Source organism: Protopterus annectens, chromosome 6.part1, assembly GCF_019279795.1.
Source record: "Protopterus annectens isolate FY-2018-M chromosome 6.part1, PAN1.0, whole genome shotgun sequence".
NCBI classification, from domain to species: Eukaryota; Metazoa; Chordata; order Ceratodontiformes; family Protopteridae; genus Protopterus; species Protopterus annectens.
Window position 1 is genome coordinate 547,973,002 of NC_056738.1, and position 17,236 is coordinate 547,990,237.

General features: G+C 43.2%; 1 protein-coding gene across 1 annotated transcript in view; it reads right to left on the bottom strand.

Moving 5' to 3' along the window:
* RCE1 (Ras converting CAAX endopeptidase 1) overlaps positions 1 to 17,236 on the bottom strand; it is a 976,724-nt gene that overhangs the window by 466,953 nt on the left and 492,535 nt on the right. Inside the window, exon 5 of the mRNA XM_044075996.1 lies at positions 3,583 to 3,750. Coding sequence (XP_043931931.1) covers positions 3,583 to 3,750 — 168 coding nt within the window. The remainder of the gene's footprint in view (positions 1 to 3,582; positions 3,751 to 17,236) is intronic.

A 17,236-nucleotide genomic window follows, 5' to 3' on the forward strand; every position in this document is an offset into this window, starting at 1 on the left:
CATAAAAACGGCTCAGATGAAATCAGAATATGCATAAACTCAAGAAATCTGAACAAAGCATTAAAAAGACCGTATCATCCAAAGCGCACAGTCAAAGTTGCAGCTCTAATACCGAATGCTGCTGTATTTTCTGTTTTGGATGCAAAGAGTTTGTTTTGCCAAGTGATGCTTGATCGCAAATCATCATTATCCCTGGGCTATAATAGTAGACGATCTACTGGTTGGAGGCAATGGTGAAGCAGAGCATGACAGAAACCTCAAGAAAGTTCTAGACAGAGCACATGAAGTAAACTTGAAGCTCAATCCTCTGATATGTAAATTCAGACTTCCAGACGTACATACATAGGTCATTTGTTTACCTGCACAGGCTTGAGGTCAGACCCAACCAAGCAAGCAGCTATTCTTGAAATGTCAACACCAGACAATGTACAAGCTTTACAGCGTTTTCTGGGCATGGTCAACTACTTAGGCAAATTTATACCAGACTTCAGTAAGCTGACAGCACCTTTAAGAGAGCTCACACGCAAAAGCATTGCATGGTCATGGTTGGAACTGCACCAGAACGCATTTGAAGACCTCAAGCAAAAAACTGCCACCCCACCTATGTTAAGATACTATGATGTGAATAAACCAGTTACTCTTTCCTGTGATACTTCAAAATTTGGTCTAGGTGTGGTCATACTTTAAGAGGGCAGACCAGTACCCTATGCATCTAGAACACTAACCCAAGCTTAGATGCAGTATGCTCAGATTGAAAAGGAGCTTTTGGCAATAGTATTTGCATGTTCCAAGTTTCATGACTATATTTATGGTAGAGTTATTCAAACTGAAACTGACCATCAACATCTAGTTACTATTCTAAAGAAGCCTATGCATTCTGTTCCAGTGAGACTGTAAAGAACGATGCTCAAATTGCAAAAGTACAATTTCAAAATGGTCTACACAAAAGGCAAACTGCTCTATCTGGCTGATACCTTATCCAGATCACCCAGAAATTCAACAGAACAGCTTGACGCAGAGACTTTTGACTTTGACGTGATGTCAAAGCATAATTTTTCTACCACTAGACTTGATGAATTAACAGACCACACTCAGACTGATCTAATTTTACAGAAGTTCAATCACTATATTAATGTTGGATGGCCATCAAAGCAATCTAGTGTACCACCTGAAGTGTAAATGTACTTTTCTTACAGAGATGAATTGTAGATGGAAAATGGCATTATTTTCAACGGTCCTAAAATTGTTGTTCCTGCTTACATACAAGAATACACCCATACTTTGCATTGTGGTCACTCCGGGTCCACATCCACTAAGAGAAGAGCAAAAGAATTAGTATTTTGGCCTTTACTACCAAGAGACATTGATAGTACTATCTTCTTGTTTAGTCTGCAATATTACAAAATCACATTTACAAAGAGAACCACTTCAGCTAAGTCCAGTTCCTGAACTACCTTGGTCTACCTACTGTAGCTACTGATATCTTTGAGTGGAACAATCAACACTACTTAGTTTGGTAGACTCTTATTTGAATTGGACTGGGGAATGCGCTACTACCTAACCTAACTTCCACTGCTATTACTAAGTTGAAACGTCATTTGTCAGTTCATGGAAGTCCACACAGATATTTTTCTAACAACGGTACTCATTTCACTACCCAGTTTCAGAAATTTGCAAAAGAATGGGACTTTGTACAGGTCACTAGTCGCCCTGAAAATCCTCAGTCCAATGGTCTAGCTGAATGAGCAGTGGAGAGTGCAAAGCAATTACTTAAAAGGTCAAAGTGTGACAATACCGATGTATTCTTGAATCTCCTTAATCTCAGAAACACACCCTGTGATTATATTCTTGGCTCACATGCTCAAAGACTACTTTCCAGGCAAACTAGAACTACGTTATCTATTTCTTCATGTTTGCTGCAGCCTAAATCCAAGAACAATAAAACTATCAAGGCTCAATTGTTTAAGAAGCATAATATCCAGAAAACTAGTTAAAACAGATCGAGCAGATTACTTTGTCCATTGAGGGAAGGAGAGACGGTACAAATTCAAACAAAAGGTTTTGATCAAATATGACAGATTACAGGCATCTGTGCTGAGCAGCGATCCTACTTCGTAAACTCTGAGGATATGGAGTATAGGAGGAATCTCAGACCTCTTCCTGTACCAGAATCATTATCATCATTGCAATCACAACATTGATTTAGAGTCTGCATCACAGAAATGGAGTGAATAAGACACTGTTTCCAGACCAGAATGCATCTAAAATTCTGATTCCATTTCAGAAAATGATTCGTACATTCCACAAGTCAATTTTGCAGAAACTGTTCCAGTTGCTAAATCTAATTCCCAGTTTTATGTCACACATTATGGACAAATATCCAAGCCTAGTGTGAAATACACAGCAAGGTGGACTTGATTCTATTTACATATATATATTTAGCATTGTATAATGCATGACTATATGTGATTTCTACATGCCAAATAGTCTATTAACAATTAATGATCTATTTCTCAAAGAGGGAGGATGTAGATCATAGGGTAAGAGTATGTATGTTATATCTTTAAGAAGCACACAAGGCTGTGCTGTCCACGTATAAGTTCCTGACAGGTGCATCCCCTAGAGCCATTTTGAAGAAGCAGCCAGAGAAAGAACATGCGTAACCCATAGTTGTTAATTTGTATACAAGTTACAAGTCTCTATAGTGATGTGTTCGTATAAAATAGAGCTGCTTGAACAGAACCCATGAAAACTCTTACCATGTCCTAGACATGAAAGCGACAGTGGTCAAAACTGAATTTAGTAACAGTAGGCCTAAACTGGCTAAGCTACCTCTAAGTAAAACAAGGTCCATCTTAAAAGTATAACAAATGGAGATGTAGATGACTTAAATCATTACTTCATTTCAACTGCTTTATACATTATTGGGTATTTACAATCCATAAATTTTGGAATTGTCAGCTTGGGCAGTCTGGATATGCTGACCGTCAAATCTCCTAGAATCCTTAAAATGCTCTCAAAACATGCTGCTAACATGAGGTCTATTGGATTTCCTAATAAATATTTTAAAAAAAATGCAGTGGGATACAATTAAACATGGCAATTATATTTAAATGACACAGCTCCTGACACATTCCAGAAATACAATTTCATAGCCACATTAATACAACAAAGGGAGGGTTGCACAGTAAAGACTATCTATTTAAACATATCTTTACTTTATGAAATGCAGCTATCCCAGTAGTTATACTCAGGGCTTTTAAAATGAGTCTTCAAAGTGGGCAAAGGTCCTAGTGAGATCTATAAAAACTGCTCCCTAAGAAACTACTGTCCAATTTTTAAACAGACAAGGAATTTTTATGCCAGAACTTGCTTATATGCATTTAGAGAATGTGAATTACAAAATCCTAAACACTTAATGTTGTATGCTCTGTTAAGGAAGTATGTGAAAATTGGACTGATCAAGTTGCAAGCATTAAGCATGTGGTTTTAACATGGCAAAATAGTTTAAGACAGCGCAAAACCTATTCTTTTCACTTCAGTGTAGAATTACTAATTCCAGATGTATGTAAATGCACTTACCAACTCCAAAGAATAGAGGACAGGTGAAAATAGCATAACCGAGTCCTGTGCAAGGTATCAGCATAGGTAACATACAAGCCCGGAAAACCAGCTCCTCTGTCAGGGGTGCAACCACTTGATTCCGCAACCAGCGCATATCTGAAAGGCATAATACCCAGAACTGGGAGTCTAAAATAAAGAAGAAATATTAAAATATAAACATCTTATGAAGAACAAACATTAAGAAAAAATTGTTAATACTATTTACTATTTTCACAAATCCTTTATGTAAAAAATGTGAAGAGTTAAAAAAAGTCAAACTTAAATAAGATATCCAAATGAAAAATGTTCTGTACTCACCATAACAGTCCATGTTTGTTGTCCATCTCACCATTCATTCTTACTTGGATGGGTTCGGAGCCGATCCTCAGCTCTGACTCGGCCGAATACACAGCTGGAAGTCTCAAACGTGGCTCGTGGCCAGGTAGGTATCCCATGATGCAGTGGTGCAACTCTCCAGACCTTGTTTGCTGCTAACAGTACTAATGAGTAATATATAGGTATGACCCCATTTTAAGGGGGAAACAAGCAGAGTAAAAGGACACCACCAGGTCCTCTAGGGGGTCCTTGGACGGGGGAAGGAGGGAGGGGTCATAAGAATGAATGGCGAGATGGACAACAAACATGGAATGTTATGGCGAGTACATAACTTCTTTATGTTATGTTGTCCTATCTTGCCTTCATTCTTACTTGGATGGGACAGCGTCCCTAGCACCTTTTTCCTGGGTGGCTCATGGGAGTACACATTTGAGCAGAGTGGAACCAAAGGATGCCCTGTCCCTGGAGGCCAAATCCACTTTGTAATGAGTGACAAACGTATGAGGATTGGCCCACGTAGCTGCAGCACAAATACTGTCCATAGACATTCTGGCCTGAAAAGCTGAGGATGTAGCTAGTGCTCTGGTTGTGTGACCTCTAATTCTGAATGGTAACTGTCCATTATTGGAGGTGTAGATAAAGATGATACAATTTGAAAGGGTGACTTTAGATACTGGCATACCCTTTTTTGCCTCAGAGAAGGAGATGAATAATTGATCAGATTTCCTGAAATCTTTAGTTCTATGTAAATAGAATCTGAGCTGTTTATGCAAGTCCAGTTGGTGGAGTTTATACTCTACTTTGTTGCTATGATTGGTGAAAAACACCGGGAGCTCAATGGATTGATTGATACTGGATTGAGAGCAGACCTTCGGTATAAAGGACGGATTAGTTCGCAGCGATACCCTATCCTTATGAAAGACCAGATAAGGAGGTTTGATTGATGGTGCTTGCAACTCAAAACTCTTCTGGCAGATGCTACAGCTACTAAAAAAAGATGGTCTTCCAGGAAAGAAATCTGAGGTCACAAGATGAAGAGGGCTCGAACAGTGGCAATGTTAGTTGAGATAGGACAAAATTTAAATCCCAAGGAGAAAGTGTTTCTTTAAAAGGAGGTCTCAATAAGGAAGTGCCTTTTAAAAATGCTTTACACAACCTGTGAGACATTAGGTTATGAGAATGGTCACCATGTGGAAATTTGAAATTGCAGCCAGCTGAACTCTAAGTTGCTGCAGCTGAGCCTTGCTGGAAGAGTTCTGCAAGAAATTCTAAAATGGACTGAATTGGCATAGAAAAAGGGTCAAGGTTTCTAGTTTGTGCCCAGTGAGAATCTTTCCCACTTGCTAGTATATAGTTTTCTAGTAGAAACTTTATGAGAGGACATCAATATGTGTTCGACTGCTGGAATGAAGTTTTGAAGCCTGACTAAATTGGGAAGTACAGCAGCCATGCTGTCAAGTTGAGGGTGTGGACAGAAGGATGAAGTGTTCCTGACATGTGTCAGACGGTCTGGAACTGGGTCCAGAACCCACAACCTCTCCTGTAGATGAGGCCAGAAGAAGGGGAACCAAATCTGCAGAGGCCAATATGGGGCAATGAGAATCAGCCTGCTTCCCAAGGATTTTGCTTTCTGGATGACTTTGGGTATGAGGGGAAATGGGGGAAAGGCAGAAAGAAGTCCCGAGGGCCAATCGTGTACAAGTGTATCTCTCAGTGTCTCCCCTGGAGGGGGAATTAGGGCAAAGTAGCTGCTGCACTTGGCATTCATGGGAGTGACAAAAAAATCGCAGCAAGGCTGGCCCCATTTCTGGAAAGTCTCTTAAATTATGTTCTGGTTCAGAGACCACTTGTGAAGCATTAATATTGCCCTGCTGAGCTGGTCCGCTATCACAGTGGATTTCCCCAGGATGTGCGTTGCTACTAGAAAGCGTTGGGAAGAAATTGTCCATTGCCAAACTCTCAGAGCCTCTCGACAAAGTGGGTATGATTTGGTTCCTCCTTGTTTATGTACCATACCACCGACATATTGTCTGATTGTATTGCAATCGCCCTACTGGAAGAGAGTCGTGGAGTGATTGCAACACCAGAAGCACTGCTGTCATCTCTAGAACAATGACATGCAAGTGGGCCTCGTGGTCTTGCCATATACCTTGGACTGTCCTTCTCAGATAATGCCCCCCCTCCTATTAGGGAAGTGCCTGTGGTCAATATATCAACAGGTTGTTGTGGAATAAAGGGTCTCCCGATAGTCACATGATTGGACTGAGTCCACCACCGTAGATCCGTCTTGCATGACTCCGTTATTCTGATCTGATGGGACATAGGAAGTTCTTGAAGCAACCACTGGGAGAACAGGAGCCATTGAAGGATCCTCGTATGCATCCTGGTGAGGGGAACCAGAGTTATGGTTGAAGCCATTGTCCCTAGAAACTTCAGAACTACCTTTGCCTTTACCTAGTCCTTTGGAAGAAGGTGAAGTATTTGCTGTCAGAGGGCTGAAATTCTGTCGGCTGGAAGACATGGCATCATAGAAACAGTGCCTAGGTTTGCGCCTATGAAGGCAATATGTTGACAGGGCAACAAGGCAGATTTTTGTAAACTGACTGTTATGCCTAGCTGAGCAAAAATTTCCAATGTCACATCCCTGGCCTGTTGGAGTAGATGCTTGGTGGTGGCAGTTAGGAGCTAGTCGTCCAGATATGGAAACACGTGGAATCCAAGACATCTCAAGTGAGCCGTTACTACTGCCATGCATTTGAACACTCTGGGGGCTGTAGTGAGACCAAAGGGCAGAGCACGGAACTGATAATGACTGGCTCCCAGCCGGAACCGTGACTCCTTGATGCTCTGTCCATTTTATGTGGTAGTATGCATCTTGGAGGTCTATTGAGCACATCCAATTGACTTTCCCCAAGAAGGGAAGTATTGACTGCAGTGTCACCATTCGGAACTTTGACTTTTTGACAGATTTGTTCAACTTGCTGAGATCCAGTATGGGTCTTCAGTCCCCTGTTCTTTTTGGCACCAAAAAGAATCTTGAATAAGTTCTGAATCCTATTTGGTCTGTGGGGACTTTTTGGACTACTCTTTTGTCCAGCAACTTTTGGATTTCTATAGTTGTTTGCTCCCTTAGATTGGGTGGAACCATCTGGGTTGTTCTGATCTGTGGGACAGGATGGCAAAAGGGAAGGGAATATTCATCTGGATATTATGCTTTTTACCCACTTGTCTTTTGTGATACTTTGCCAGGCTTCTGTGTACAAAGATAAATGTCCCACGACTGCCTCCAAAGTAGAGCAGGAGGGCCTCCCTTCAGGAGTGCTGATAGGGACATTCGCGAAAGGAATCACCCTGGTTTTGTGGACCCCCTGCCTCTAGAATATCTACCATTGTTGACTCCCCCCTCTGTCCCTGGGGAAGCATTCACCTTGTGTGTCTTGGAAAGTTCCCTGGGATCTTTTGAACCACATTTTTCCACTCTTCTGACCTTTAGGGTAAGGTCGTGAAGGTACTGAAAAACGTACTCCAACGGCACAGAGAGTTTTCCCTTCCTGCTCGCATCTGGTGAGTGTGTCTAACTCTGGATCCAAAAACTGAGGAACCATCAAAAGGGGCGTTAGTAAAGGTAGACTTAAAAAATTCCGCAAAATTATACAAGCGCATCCAGGAGTGACTCAAGGAAACTCGTGAACCTGATGCCCTACTCGCTCCATCAGCTGCATAAGATATCAGTCTCATGGAGTAGTTGACAGAATTTAAGGTGGACAGCTGGGAGGAGACTTTCTCAGTCAGCCCCCAGCCAATGAACCTTGTTGAGTATTTCCTAGCTCTTTCAGGAGATCTCTTTGTAGTCTTGTAAACTGTGTGAGGTAGTTCAGCGATCGGAGTGTTAAAAGTCACTGATGAAAAGACACGCTTCCCATATCTGTCCATCGTTTGAGAATCTTTGTTCGGAGGATGAACTGATGAAGATGTCTCAAAGTTCCTTCTTGGTGGCTGCTGCCACCACCATAGCATCTACAGGCAGATCTTTTGTAAGAAAATCTTTTCTAATGGGGGCTGACAAAAACTTGTTCGGCCTCCGTGGGACTGGTTCCGTAGTGTCAGGCGACTCCCACACCTTTCGACTGACCAAGACACTCAGGAGGCTGAAGGTTGAGATCCAAAGGCCTTCAGGTACACCAACTCCTCATCAGAAGGGCTGATGGTTTTCCAGCAGCCTCTCTGTTTTAGGATCTTCAGGATATCTGCAAATAAGATATCTTCAGAGGACGACCATGGGAACCCTTCTGACTCAGAGGTCAGTGTCTGATGTGATGGACTCAAAGGGAGTCTACATGCTTCCTCTTGCATGTCCTCTTTCGAGGGGGCTCCTCAGAAGGGTATTCTGGGAAGCCTCGGAAAAAAGGGGTTCGCCCAATGGGGGTTCCTGAGGCTCTGAATCTCTGCTGTCCTGTGGATGGAGTGGCGCCAAGACAGTAGCCGGTGCCTTGGTGAGACGAATGCCAGTATCCTTGTGTAGAGCTGTACAGGGGGACTGCACACTCCTCTTCAGCTCGAAAGCAGTACCCACTGGTTCCGAGGAGACAGAGGCCACCCCCAGCCCCAGAGAGACCGGCTCAGAGGCTGATGTAGGAGCAGAGCTCACCCGAGCTGACGCACTGACGGGTAGGCTCAGAACCGAAGACGTTCGAGTCCGAGCGTTCCCCTCCCCCCAGGGCCTACCAGAGAACCTTAGCTCCCAGACACCCCAGATGGCACAGTGTGTCGGAGCAAATATCGGTTCTGTAATCTCCAAAGGGGGTCCCGAAACCAACGGGTCTACAGCAAGTGGTACTTGGCACTTTGGGTCTGAAGATCAAGCATGGCTCGGAGGAAAAACAACAGTGGATGTAACAGTCTTAGAAGGCTCCAAAACCTGCTGAGTCAGAGCCGAGTTGACCACCCGCTCTATGTTATCATCAAATAGGCTCCTAGAGGACCTGAAGGATAGAGTTGGTGAATGAGATCTCTCCAAAATGGGAGATCTCAAGGCAGGGGAAACAGGTGAAATATCAATGGACTGGCTCCAAGACATGGTATCTTTTGGATTCGAAGACCTTGGGGCCGAAGAACCAGATTTGTCAATAATAATCACCTCCATCAGTTCCGAAGCCTGTGGAGCCGAGGAGGTAGATGGCTTTGAAATTTTAGATAATTTTTCAAGGGGCTTGGACTGAGCCAAAAGAGACAGGAGATGGCCTTTTAGTTGGTTTGTCTCTCTTAGAAGAAGAGGTCGAAGAAGAAGCACTCTATACAGCTTCCTCAAAGGTTGATTTCAAGAGCCCCTTGACAATCAATTTGTTTTTCCTCTTCTGCAACACACGTGCACTAAAGGAGTGGCAGAAAGTGCAATTCTCCTCGAGATGGACAGCTCCTAAACAATAGACACAAATGACATGCCCGTCTGTAATAGACATTTTCTGGATACATTTTTGACATTTTTAAAGTCCGAAGGCTTATGTTCTTTCTCCCTAGTGTCTTTAGACATGTTTGGAAGAAAAAGGCCCTATAAGAATAACAAAACACCAAATAAACTCACACCACTTCTACAAATATAAAAACACATTAATTTAACAAACACAGCACATCTAAGAAATATAAAGGTATAACAGGAGATAGAATACACCAACACTACTAACTCTACTAACCCAACTAAAATAGACAACAATTAGCTCTCTAATTTAAAAGAGCTAATGAACTAACCAACTAAGAGACTAGAAAACACACACTACAGTTATTTTTTTTAAAGCACCACTATGGGATACAAGTACAGGGCAGTGAAAAAAAACGACGGCCAAGCAAAAGTACACAACAGAAAAAAGGAGATAAACTAAACTACATACTTAAAGCTAAAGTTTCACAGCACACAGTAAACTAATGTATAAATCCTAACTAGTTTAAGCTAATAAAATGCAAAAAACAAAACACTTGGCCACAGCCAAGAGCACATCCAACCTCGTAAAGCGGCAAACAAGATCTGGAGAGTTGCACCACTGCATCATGGGATACCTACCTTGCCACGAGCCAAGTTTGAGACTTCCAGCTGTGTATTTGGCAGCTCGGCTCCAAACCCATCCAAGTAAGAATGAAGGTAAGATAGGACAACATCTTATATTAACAATCTCTCATGATTTTAATCTAAATATGCTACTTTTTTTTGCTTTTCCCGGTTAGGGGTTGCCACAGCGGAACTCCGGTCCGCTAATGATTGGCAGTAGATTTTTTTTTTTATGGTGCCGAGATGCCAGCCCGAAGCCCAACCTTCAGCGACTACTAAAATAAAAATATTCAAAGAAGCTGAAGTTAAGAATGCTAGGCCTGTATAAATTGACTTTTGAAATGCCAGTAACAGGGCTCTGAAAAGGCAAAAACAATATGCATTTCCCACAGTTTTAACAAACAAAATGAAATAAGGTTTAAATCTACCTGGTTTTCTGACAAAGAGAGATAAAGATCCAACTATGGCCCACACAATCCAAGTTCAAGCAATGGCTTGAGTGATGCAAAGTCACATAGAAGAGGATGGGAATCATTGCCAGCATGACCATCTGCCATTCCACCAGCGGCAAATGGAGATTTCCAGTGAAAATGCAGGAAGAGCAGGGGATGTGCGCTTGGGTGTAACCAAGCAAGAGGGAACTGCCCTTATTTGATTGGGAGTGCACTGAAGCATAGTAGCCTCGTGCACTAATATAAGTGCCTAGTTATCACCCATCTAAGGACATTAACAACACCCTCATAACATTTACTAAGATTTATTGGCAGTCACGAATCACTTCTGTGGTAGCCTGTATGATTCTCCCTCTAGAAGGGCTAACAGTAAAGTATACATGTTGATAGCATCTCAAACATTCGCAGGGTATTCCCCTAGGAGATAGAGAACTACAGGATCCCTAAAGCACTGCTATGTCAAGCCCTGTCCCATGTTAAAATGGATTCAAGTTTTAGCTTGCTGTGAAAGTACGAACATTAGTTTACGCTTACGCTCTTGCTGCTGCTGCATCTAGAATATCGTCAGTGATATAGTTTCTAAAACATGCTGCAGACAAAGCTGCTGCTCTAGACTGACATGCTCTGATAGATCCCTATTGTGCTTTACTTTTTAACTTTATGTTTAGACAACTGCCGTGGGCTCATTTTCAACAGCAAAATGATACTGGGTTGACCAATGTTCCAAATGCAAAGACTGGTTTCACTGACGTGCCTTTTTTGGCATTTGGTGTTCTTTATTTTCAGCAGCAGCCAGAGGACAAAAGCTCAAATTTCTAAGTTTAACATACACAGAACCACAATTAAATGTGTAATTAAATACAGAAGTATAGGCACAGTTTCCAACAAACAAGAATGCATCAGTTGACTGAGGTGTGGCAGTAGGTACCTATAGCTTCAACAAGACACGAATACCATAATGGAACTTGCGCTGTATTTTACCAGCCTTGGTACAACTATGTACAAAGATTAACGCTGTACAGTGGAGCAATGAACACTTGGTCACAAGTCAAAAGACATATGCAAATTCAACTGAAGGCAGACTTTAAAGCATTCCAGTATTCAGAGACAACAGTGGAATATATATACAGACACACACACACACATATATATATATATATATATATATATATATATATATATATATATATATATATATATATATATATACATATACACACACACACACACACATATACATATAACAAAAATCAGTTGAGCTACAATCTGAAGAAAATGCATACATTTTTACAATACGTGAACTAAACATTTGGTTAGATGACTGTTTACAATACCTGTGCATTGAAGGAGGAAGGGATTTTTCATACACAAAGGCAACACAAAGTACCAGCCATGTGAATTTGTTTGGTAACTTACAGTTATTCTATTTTTAAAGAGTACAATCAGTAGGTCATTTTTTATGAATGAAAAAAAGAATACTGTAAAATCTTACCATAACCATAGATGTCCTTCTCTTCCATGTTGCCGTATTCTCACATGTGGGATCCACTGTCTCAGGTGACCCAAACGTCCGGCTCATATACAAAAGCTTAGCCTGGCTGATGTAAGGTGCGTGGGACATTACACGCAGGGACCATAAACAATGGGCCATAAATGTGACATCCGCACACACAAACCTCAGATAATTAATGCCCAGTCAGACAATAGTCCAAGGTCAACTGAAAAGATACCATCCAGATAAGTGAAATGGTCCTATAAGAGGTAGGAATACTGCAACAAAAGATTTTACACAACCATTCTACATCCTTCTATTCTCATGTGCGTGAGAGTCCCAAAGCTCAACCTGTGATATGTGTGGAGGAAGAAGTTGCAATCTCCAAGAATCCATGGAGGCTGGCTTTGACAAATTCTGCCCTGGCTCTTGAGATGCAGTCCAATTTATAGTGTTTAGTGAAAGGGTGGACTGAGGACCATGTAGCTGGCCTCTAGGATGGTGGCTGTACCTAGACCTTTAGGAAAGCCCCTGTAGAGGCCACTGCTCTGGTAGAGTGGGCTTTCACAGTGTGTGGTAACTGTCTTCCATGGATGGAATAGCAGAAGTAAATAGTTTTGGATATCCAAGAAGATACAGTCTGCTTGGATACCACTTTCCCCAGGGCCCTGGGGTGAAAGAACACAGAGCTGGTTGGACTTTCTGACGTCCTTAGTCTTATCCAGATAGAACCAAAGTTGCCTGCGATCATCTAGAAATGGAGCACTGTCTTAGTGTTATTCTTTGATGAAGGAAAGAATGTAGGTAAATGATAGATTGGTTAAGGGAAAGTTCATTGACCACTTTAGGATACCCTATCCTTATGGAAAATGAGGTATGGAGGGATAGCCGTGACAGCCAGTAATTCTGAGACTCTTCTGGGTGAAGTCAGGGCTACTATTAGGACAGTTTTCCATGTACACATTTTTAACGTGGCTGAAGCTGCTGGTTCAAAGGGGGCAGTAGTAAGTTTCTACAGAATGAAATTCAAGTCCCAAGGAGGCAGTATGTGTTTCCGTGGTGGTTTGATGTAAAGGACATCCTTGAGAAAAAAGCTTCACCTTTAATCTGGATAACAAGGGTGGATCAAGAGGTAAACAGGATGAGACAGCAGACAAGAGGACTTTCACTGAAGAATACGAAACTTCAGATTTTAGGAGTTCTCATACACAGGACAAAACTAGAGGTATATCCACTTGAAAGGGGTCTAGCTGCCTTTTAAGACACCAAGTGGAGAACCTTTTCCATTTGCATAAATAGGATCTCCTAGTAGTAGGTTTCCTGGCCTCCTGCAGGAGCGATGGCATGTCCTCCCGAGTAAAGAAAGGGATCAGAAATGTATCACCCACAGGGTAAGACTGTTTGCAGATGTGAGTGGATGAGAGATCCCTGGTGTTGTGTGATGAGGTCTACCTTGTGAGGCAACTTGTGTTGATTGCCCTTGGCCAGTGACATTAGAAGGGAGAACCAGTGCTGCCTTGGCCAATAGGGGGTCACTAGCAAGATTTTTGGCTTGTACTGCTGAAATTTTAGCAGGAACTTCTGTATTAGGGGGAAGCATACACGAACACCCCCTTACATGAAATTGAGAAGACGTCCACTCTCCGAGCTTGTGGGGAGGGGTAACTTCAACAGAATAGCTGTATTTGTCTGTTGTGAGAGGAGGCAAACAGATCTATATGTGGAGTGCTCATTGGTGGACTATGTCCAGGAAGACTTCTGTGTAACATCCACTTGTGATTTTGAGACTGCTGAGGGCATCCGTTTGATTGTTATTCTGTGATGGGATGTACACTGCTTATAAGGTTATACTGGAGTCAGTAGCCATCTCCCATGCTTGTATGGCCAGTCTGCAAAGATCTGGTCTTGCCCTGCTTGTTGATATACCACAGGACTGTGGTGTGGTCTGTGAAGATTTTGAAGGGACCTGGATGTATGAGAAGGAGGAATGCCTTCAGGGCTAGGAGAACAGAAGTAATTTCCCTGACATTTGTGTGTTTTTCTGGAGGCGGGGCTCCCATTGACCCTGCACCTTGAGTCCATTCATAGTGGCCCCCCCACCCCAGATCTGAAGCATCCGTGTACATCTGTTGATCTGCAGGAAGAGCCTGTAATGGAAGTCCTGTATTCAGGCAGAATTGCTGAATCCACCACCTTATTTCCTTCTTCAGGCAGAGAAGGAAGGGCACCTGAAAGTCTAGGGGGTGTGAGTGCTGGGACCAAACATTCTTCAAGTACCATTGGAACTTCCTCATGTGTAGCCTGGCAAGGGGCAACATGGGAAGAGTGGCTGCTATGAAACCTAAAAGGCGAAGAAATTCCCTGGCTGAAATGTTGCTGACTAGGAGTAGATCCCGAAAACAGCTGGTGAGAGAATCAACCTTTTCTGGTGGGAGGTAGGCCTTCATCAGGTCTGTCCTTATTCTGCAAACCAAGAAAATTTGGTCCTGGGATGGAGAAGGGAGGACATGAGTAGGTTGGCAGTGAAACCAAGTTTTCCTAGGAGTGAAATTGTAAACCTGAGTTGTCTTTGTAAGGTACTTGCCTCCTCTGCCTGAATGAGGAGGTCATCCAAGTATGGGAAGATTTGTATGCCTTTCGTTCTGCAGGGCTAGACACTTTGTAAATACCCTTGGGGCTGTGGATAAACCAAAGGGAAAAGCAGTAAACTGATAGTGTGAGGATGGCGCAGCAAAATGCAGGAATTTGCTAAAGTGTGGTTGGATAGGGATATGAGAATATGCCTTCTTCAGGTCTAAAGTGGCCATGAAGGCACTAGGTGTCAAGAGTGGAAGAAGGGTTTGTAGGGACAGCATGCAAAAAGTAAGTTCCTGGAGAAAGGGATTTAAAAGAACAGGTCCAGGAAGGGCCTCCATGGGCCATCCTTTTTTGGAACTAGGAAGGGCCTGGAATACAAACCTTGACTTTCTTGTCCTGGGAGAACCCTCTCTATTCTACCTTGTTGGAGTAAATCCTGAATGACCTGAGGTATCATATGGATTTGTTTTTTTGGAGGGAGAGGAATACCTTTTGGAGATGGCTTTTCCTGCCAAGTCATGCAATACCCTCTTTCCACAACTGAAAGAACCCAGTTGTCGGAGGTGATTTGATACCACAGGGCAAGACAGTGAGAGAGGTGGGCAGAAAAAGAGTGTCTAGCCAGTCACGCACTGTTAGATCCATCAGAAAAGGGCTGCCTTGGAGTAGTGTGACAGGAGCTAGTCCTGGAGGAAGCAGGCTTCCTGGTACTTTTTCTTGATTTACAGGAGGGGGGGGGGCAGAGGCCCTTCTGACAAAACTTGGCTTGGCTGGGTAGTTCCTATGAACCTTAGGGACTGGGTAGACAAACAGATACTAAACAGATACTTAAGATCCTGCAGCTCTGTTTTTCTCTTGTAGACTTTTAAATAGCTCTGCTGACTGCTTTCCAAAAAGGAACTTGTTGTCAAGAGGGGCATCTAAGATTTTGTTTTTAAAATCATCTGACAGGGTCTGCAGCCTGAGCCAGGAGTACCTACACAGAACTGAGGCTGATGCAGCAGATCTAGCATCATAGCTTCATTTAATGGAATAACTAGGCTAACCTGGGCAGCCAAAGAGAGCTTAGAGGCAACCCGAGGTTTGTTTGGAGAATCTGGCATTGAGGAGAGCAGTGTTAAGGCCTGGGAGACCAAGTCTAGAGCATGCTTAACCATATGAGTTTGGTAATTGATGGCTCTAAAAGCCAGGGTTGAAAAAGTGCAAATCTTCTTTCCTAATCTGTCCATCACCTTACTATCTGAAGGCAGTAAGGAAGAAGAGGGAAGTTGCCTGGATTGTTTGTCTGCTGAGACAACAATCACAGCAGGATCTGCCACAGGAGGTTTAATGAGGAATTTGAAGTCATCAGGAACTTTGTAGAACCTGTCTGGTCTCTTTGGGGCGGGTGGCTGAGATTCAGGAGTCTTGGAAGCAGAGGCAAAGGCATTCAAGTAAGCTGGTATTACAGGAGGGACAGCAGAGGGTGAGGGAGATTCTATCTGTAGAAACTTGATATATCTCTACTGCACCTCTGTCATTTGGGTGGAATCCTACTTGAAATATTCCCTCATTTTGGAGATAACCTATGTCCTCAGGTGGAGAAGCCCCTTCCAAAGAATGCTCATCAGGAGAACAGTATTCCAACGAGAAAGCTAGCTGTGAGGCATAGGAAAGGGACTCAGAGAAAGAAGAATCTTCCTCTTCTGTATGAGGCAGTGACATTGGTCCAGCAGAAGTGGGCCTAGGGCCATCTCCAATAGATTGAAAAGCCGTAGGCCTTAGGGCCAAAAAGGCCTGAAACCGGGACTGGGAGAATGCCTGCTAGTCAGTCACATCTTCTGTTGGGGAAGATATGTGCTTTGTCTGTTGCTTCCTTTTTAGAGGAGGAGTCTTGAGTCTTGGCTGAGTTGGAGTAGGCCTAGTATCTGACGTCAGGCCAGGAGTACAATAAGTGTCTTCTTTGGAGGCGGGTGGTAGTACTGGATATTCGGGTGAATCTGGTCCCCCACCCCATCAGAGATGGGTGTTGCAGGTACCTCTATGGCCGTGCAGGCCGTTGAGGCAAGGGCGGCTTCCGAAGTGGTACCCACTGAAGTCGCCAGACCTAAAGGACGTTCCTCAGCCCCTAGACTGAAAGCTGGTAGAACGTCCGTACTCAGAGGCACAGTCTCAGGTCTAACTACCTTGGCCTTCTTTTTTGGCAGTTCGGATGAGCTAGCGAGTTCAGGTTGCATACAGAGGGCCAGGTGCGTCAAACGCTGGTTTTTGATGAAGAGCTTAAGGGCTGCAAGACAGCTGCTCAGTGGTTTAGGAACAAACGAATGGCAGATGGAACACACTTTGTAATCGCAGGATGGGCCTAAACAAAACAAGCAGAGACCATGGCTGTCTGTGTGGAAACTGATGACCGCACGTACATTTTCCCTGCCTTGATGACAGGAACGGAATCAGCTAAATAAAAACTATACAGCAACCTAAGCTTTAGCCAGAAGTAGAAAATGATTCCGCAACAGGGTACTTATCTTTGTTGAAGTCAGTAGCACGGAGCTGAATGAGCAAGCTGACATTCGACAGCAGCAGAGAAGTTCTGAGGTCTGCGCCTGCGGATGTCACATTTATGGTTTACGGTCCCTGCATGTGACATCCCAGGCACCTTACAGTAGCCAGGGTAAGCTTTTGTATACGAGCCGGACATTCGGGTCACCTGAGGCGGAGGATCCCACAAGTGAGAATACTGCAACATGAAAATAGGAC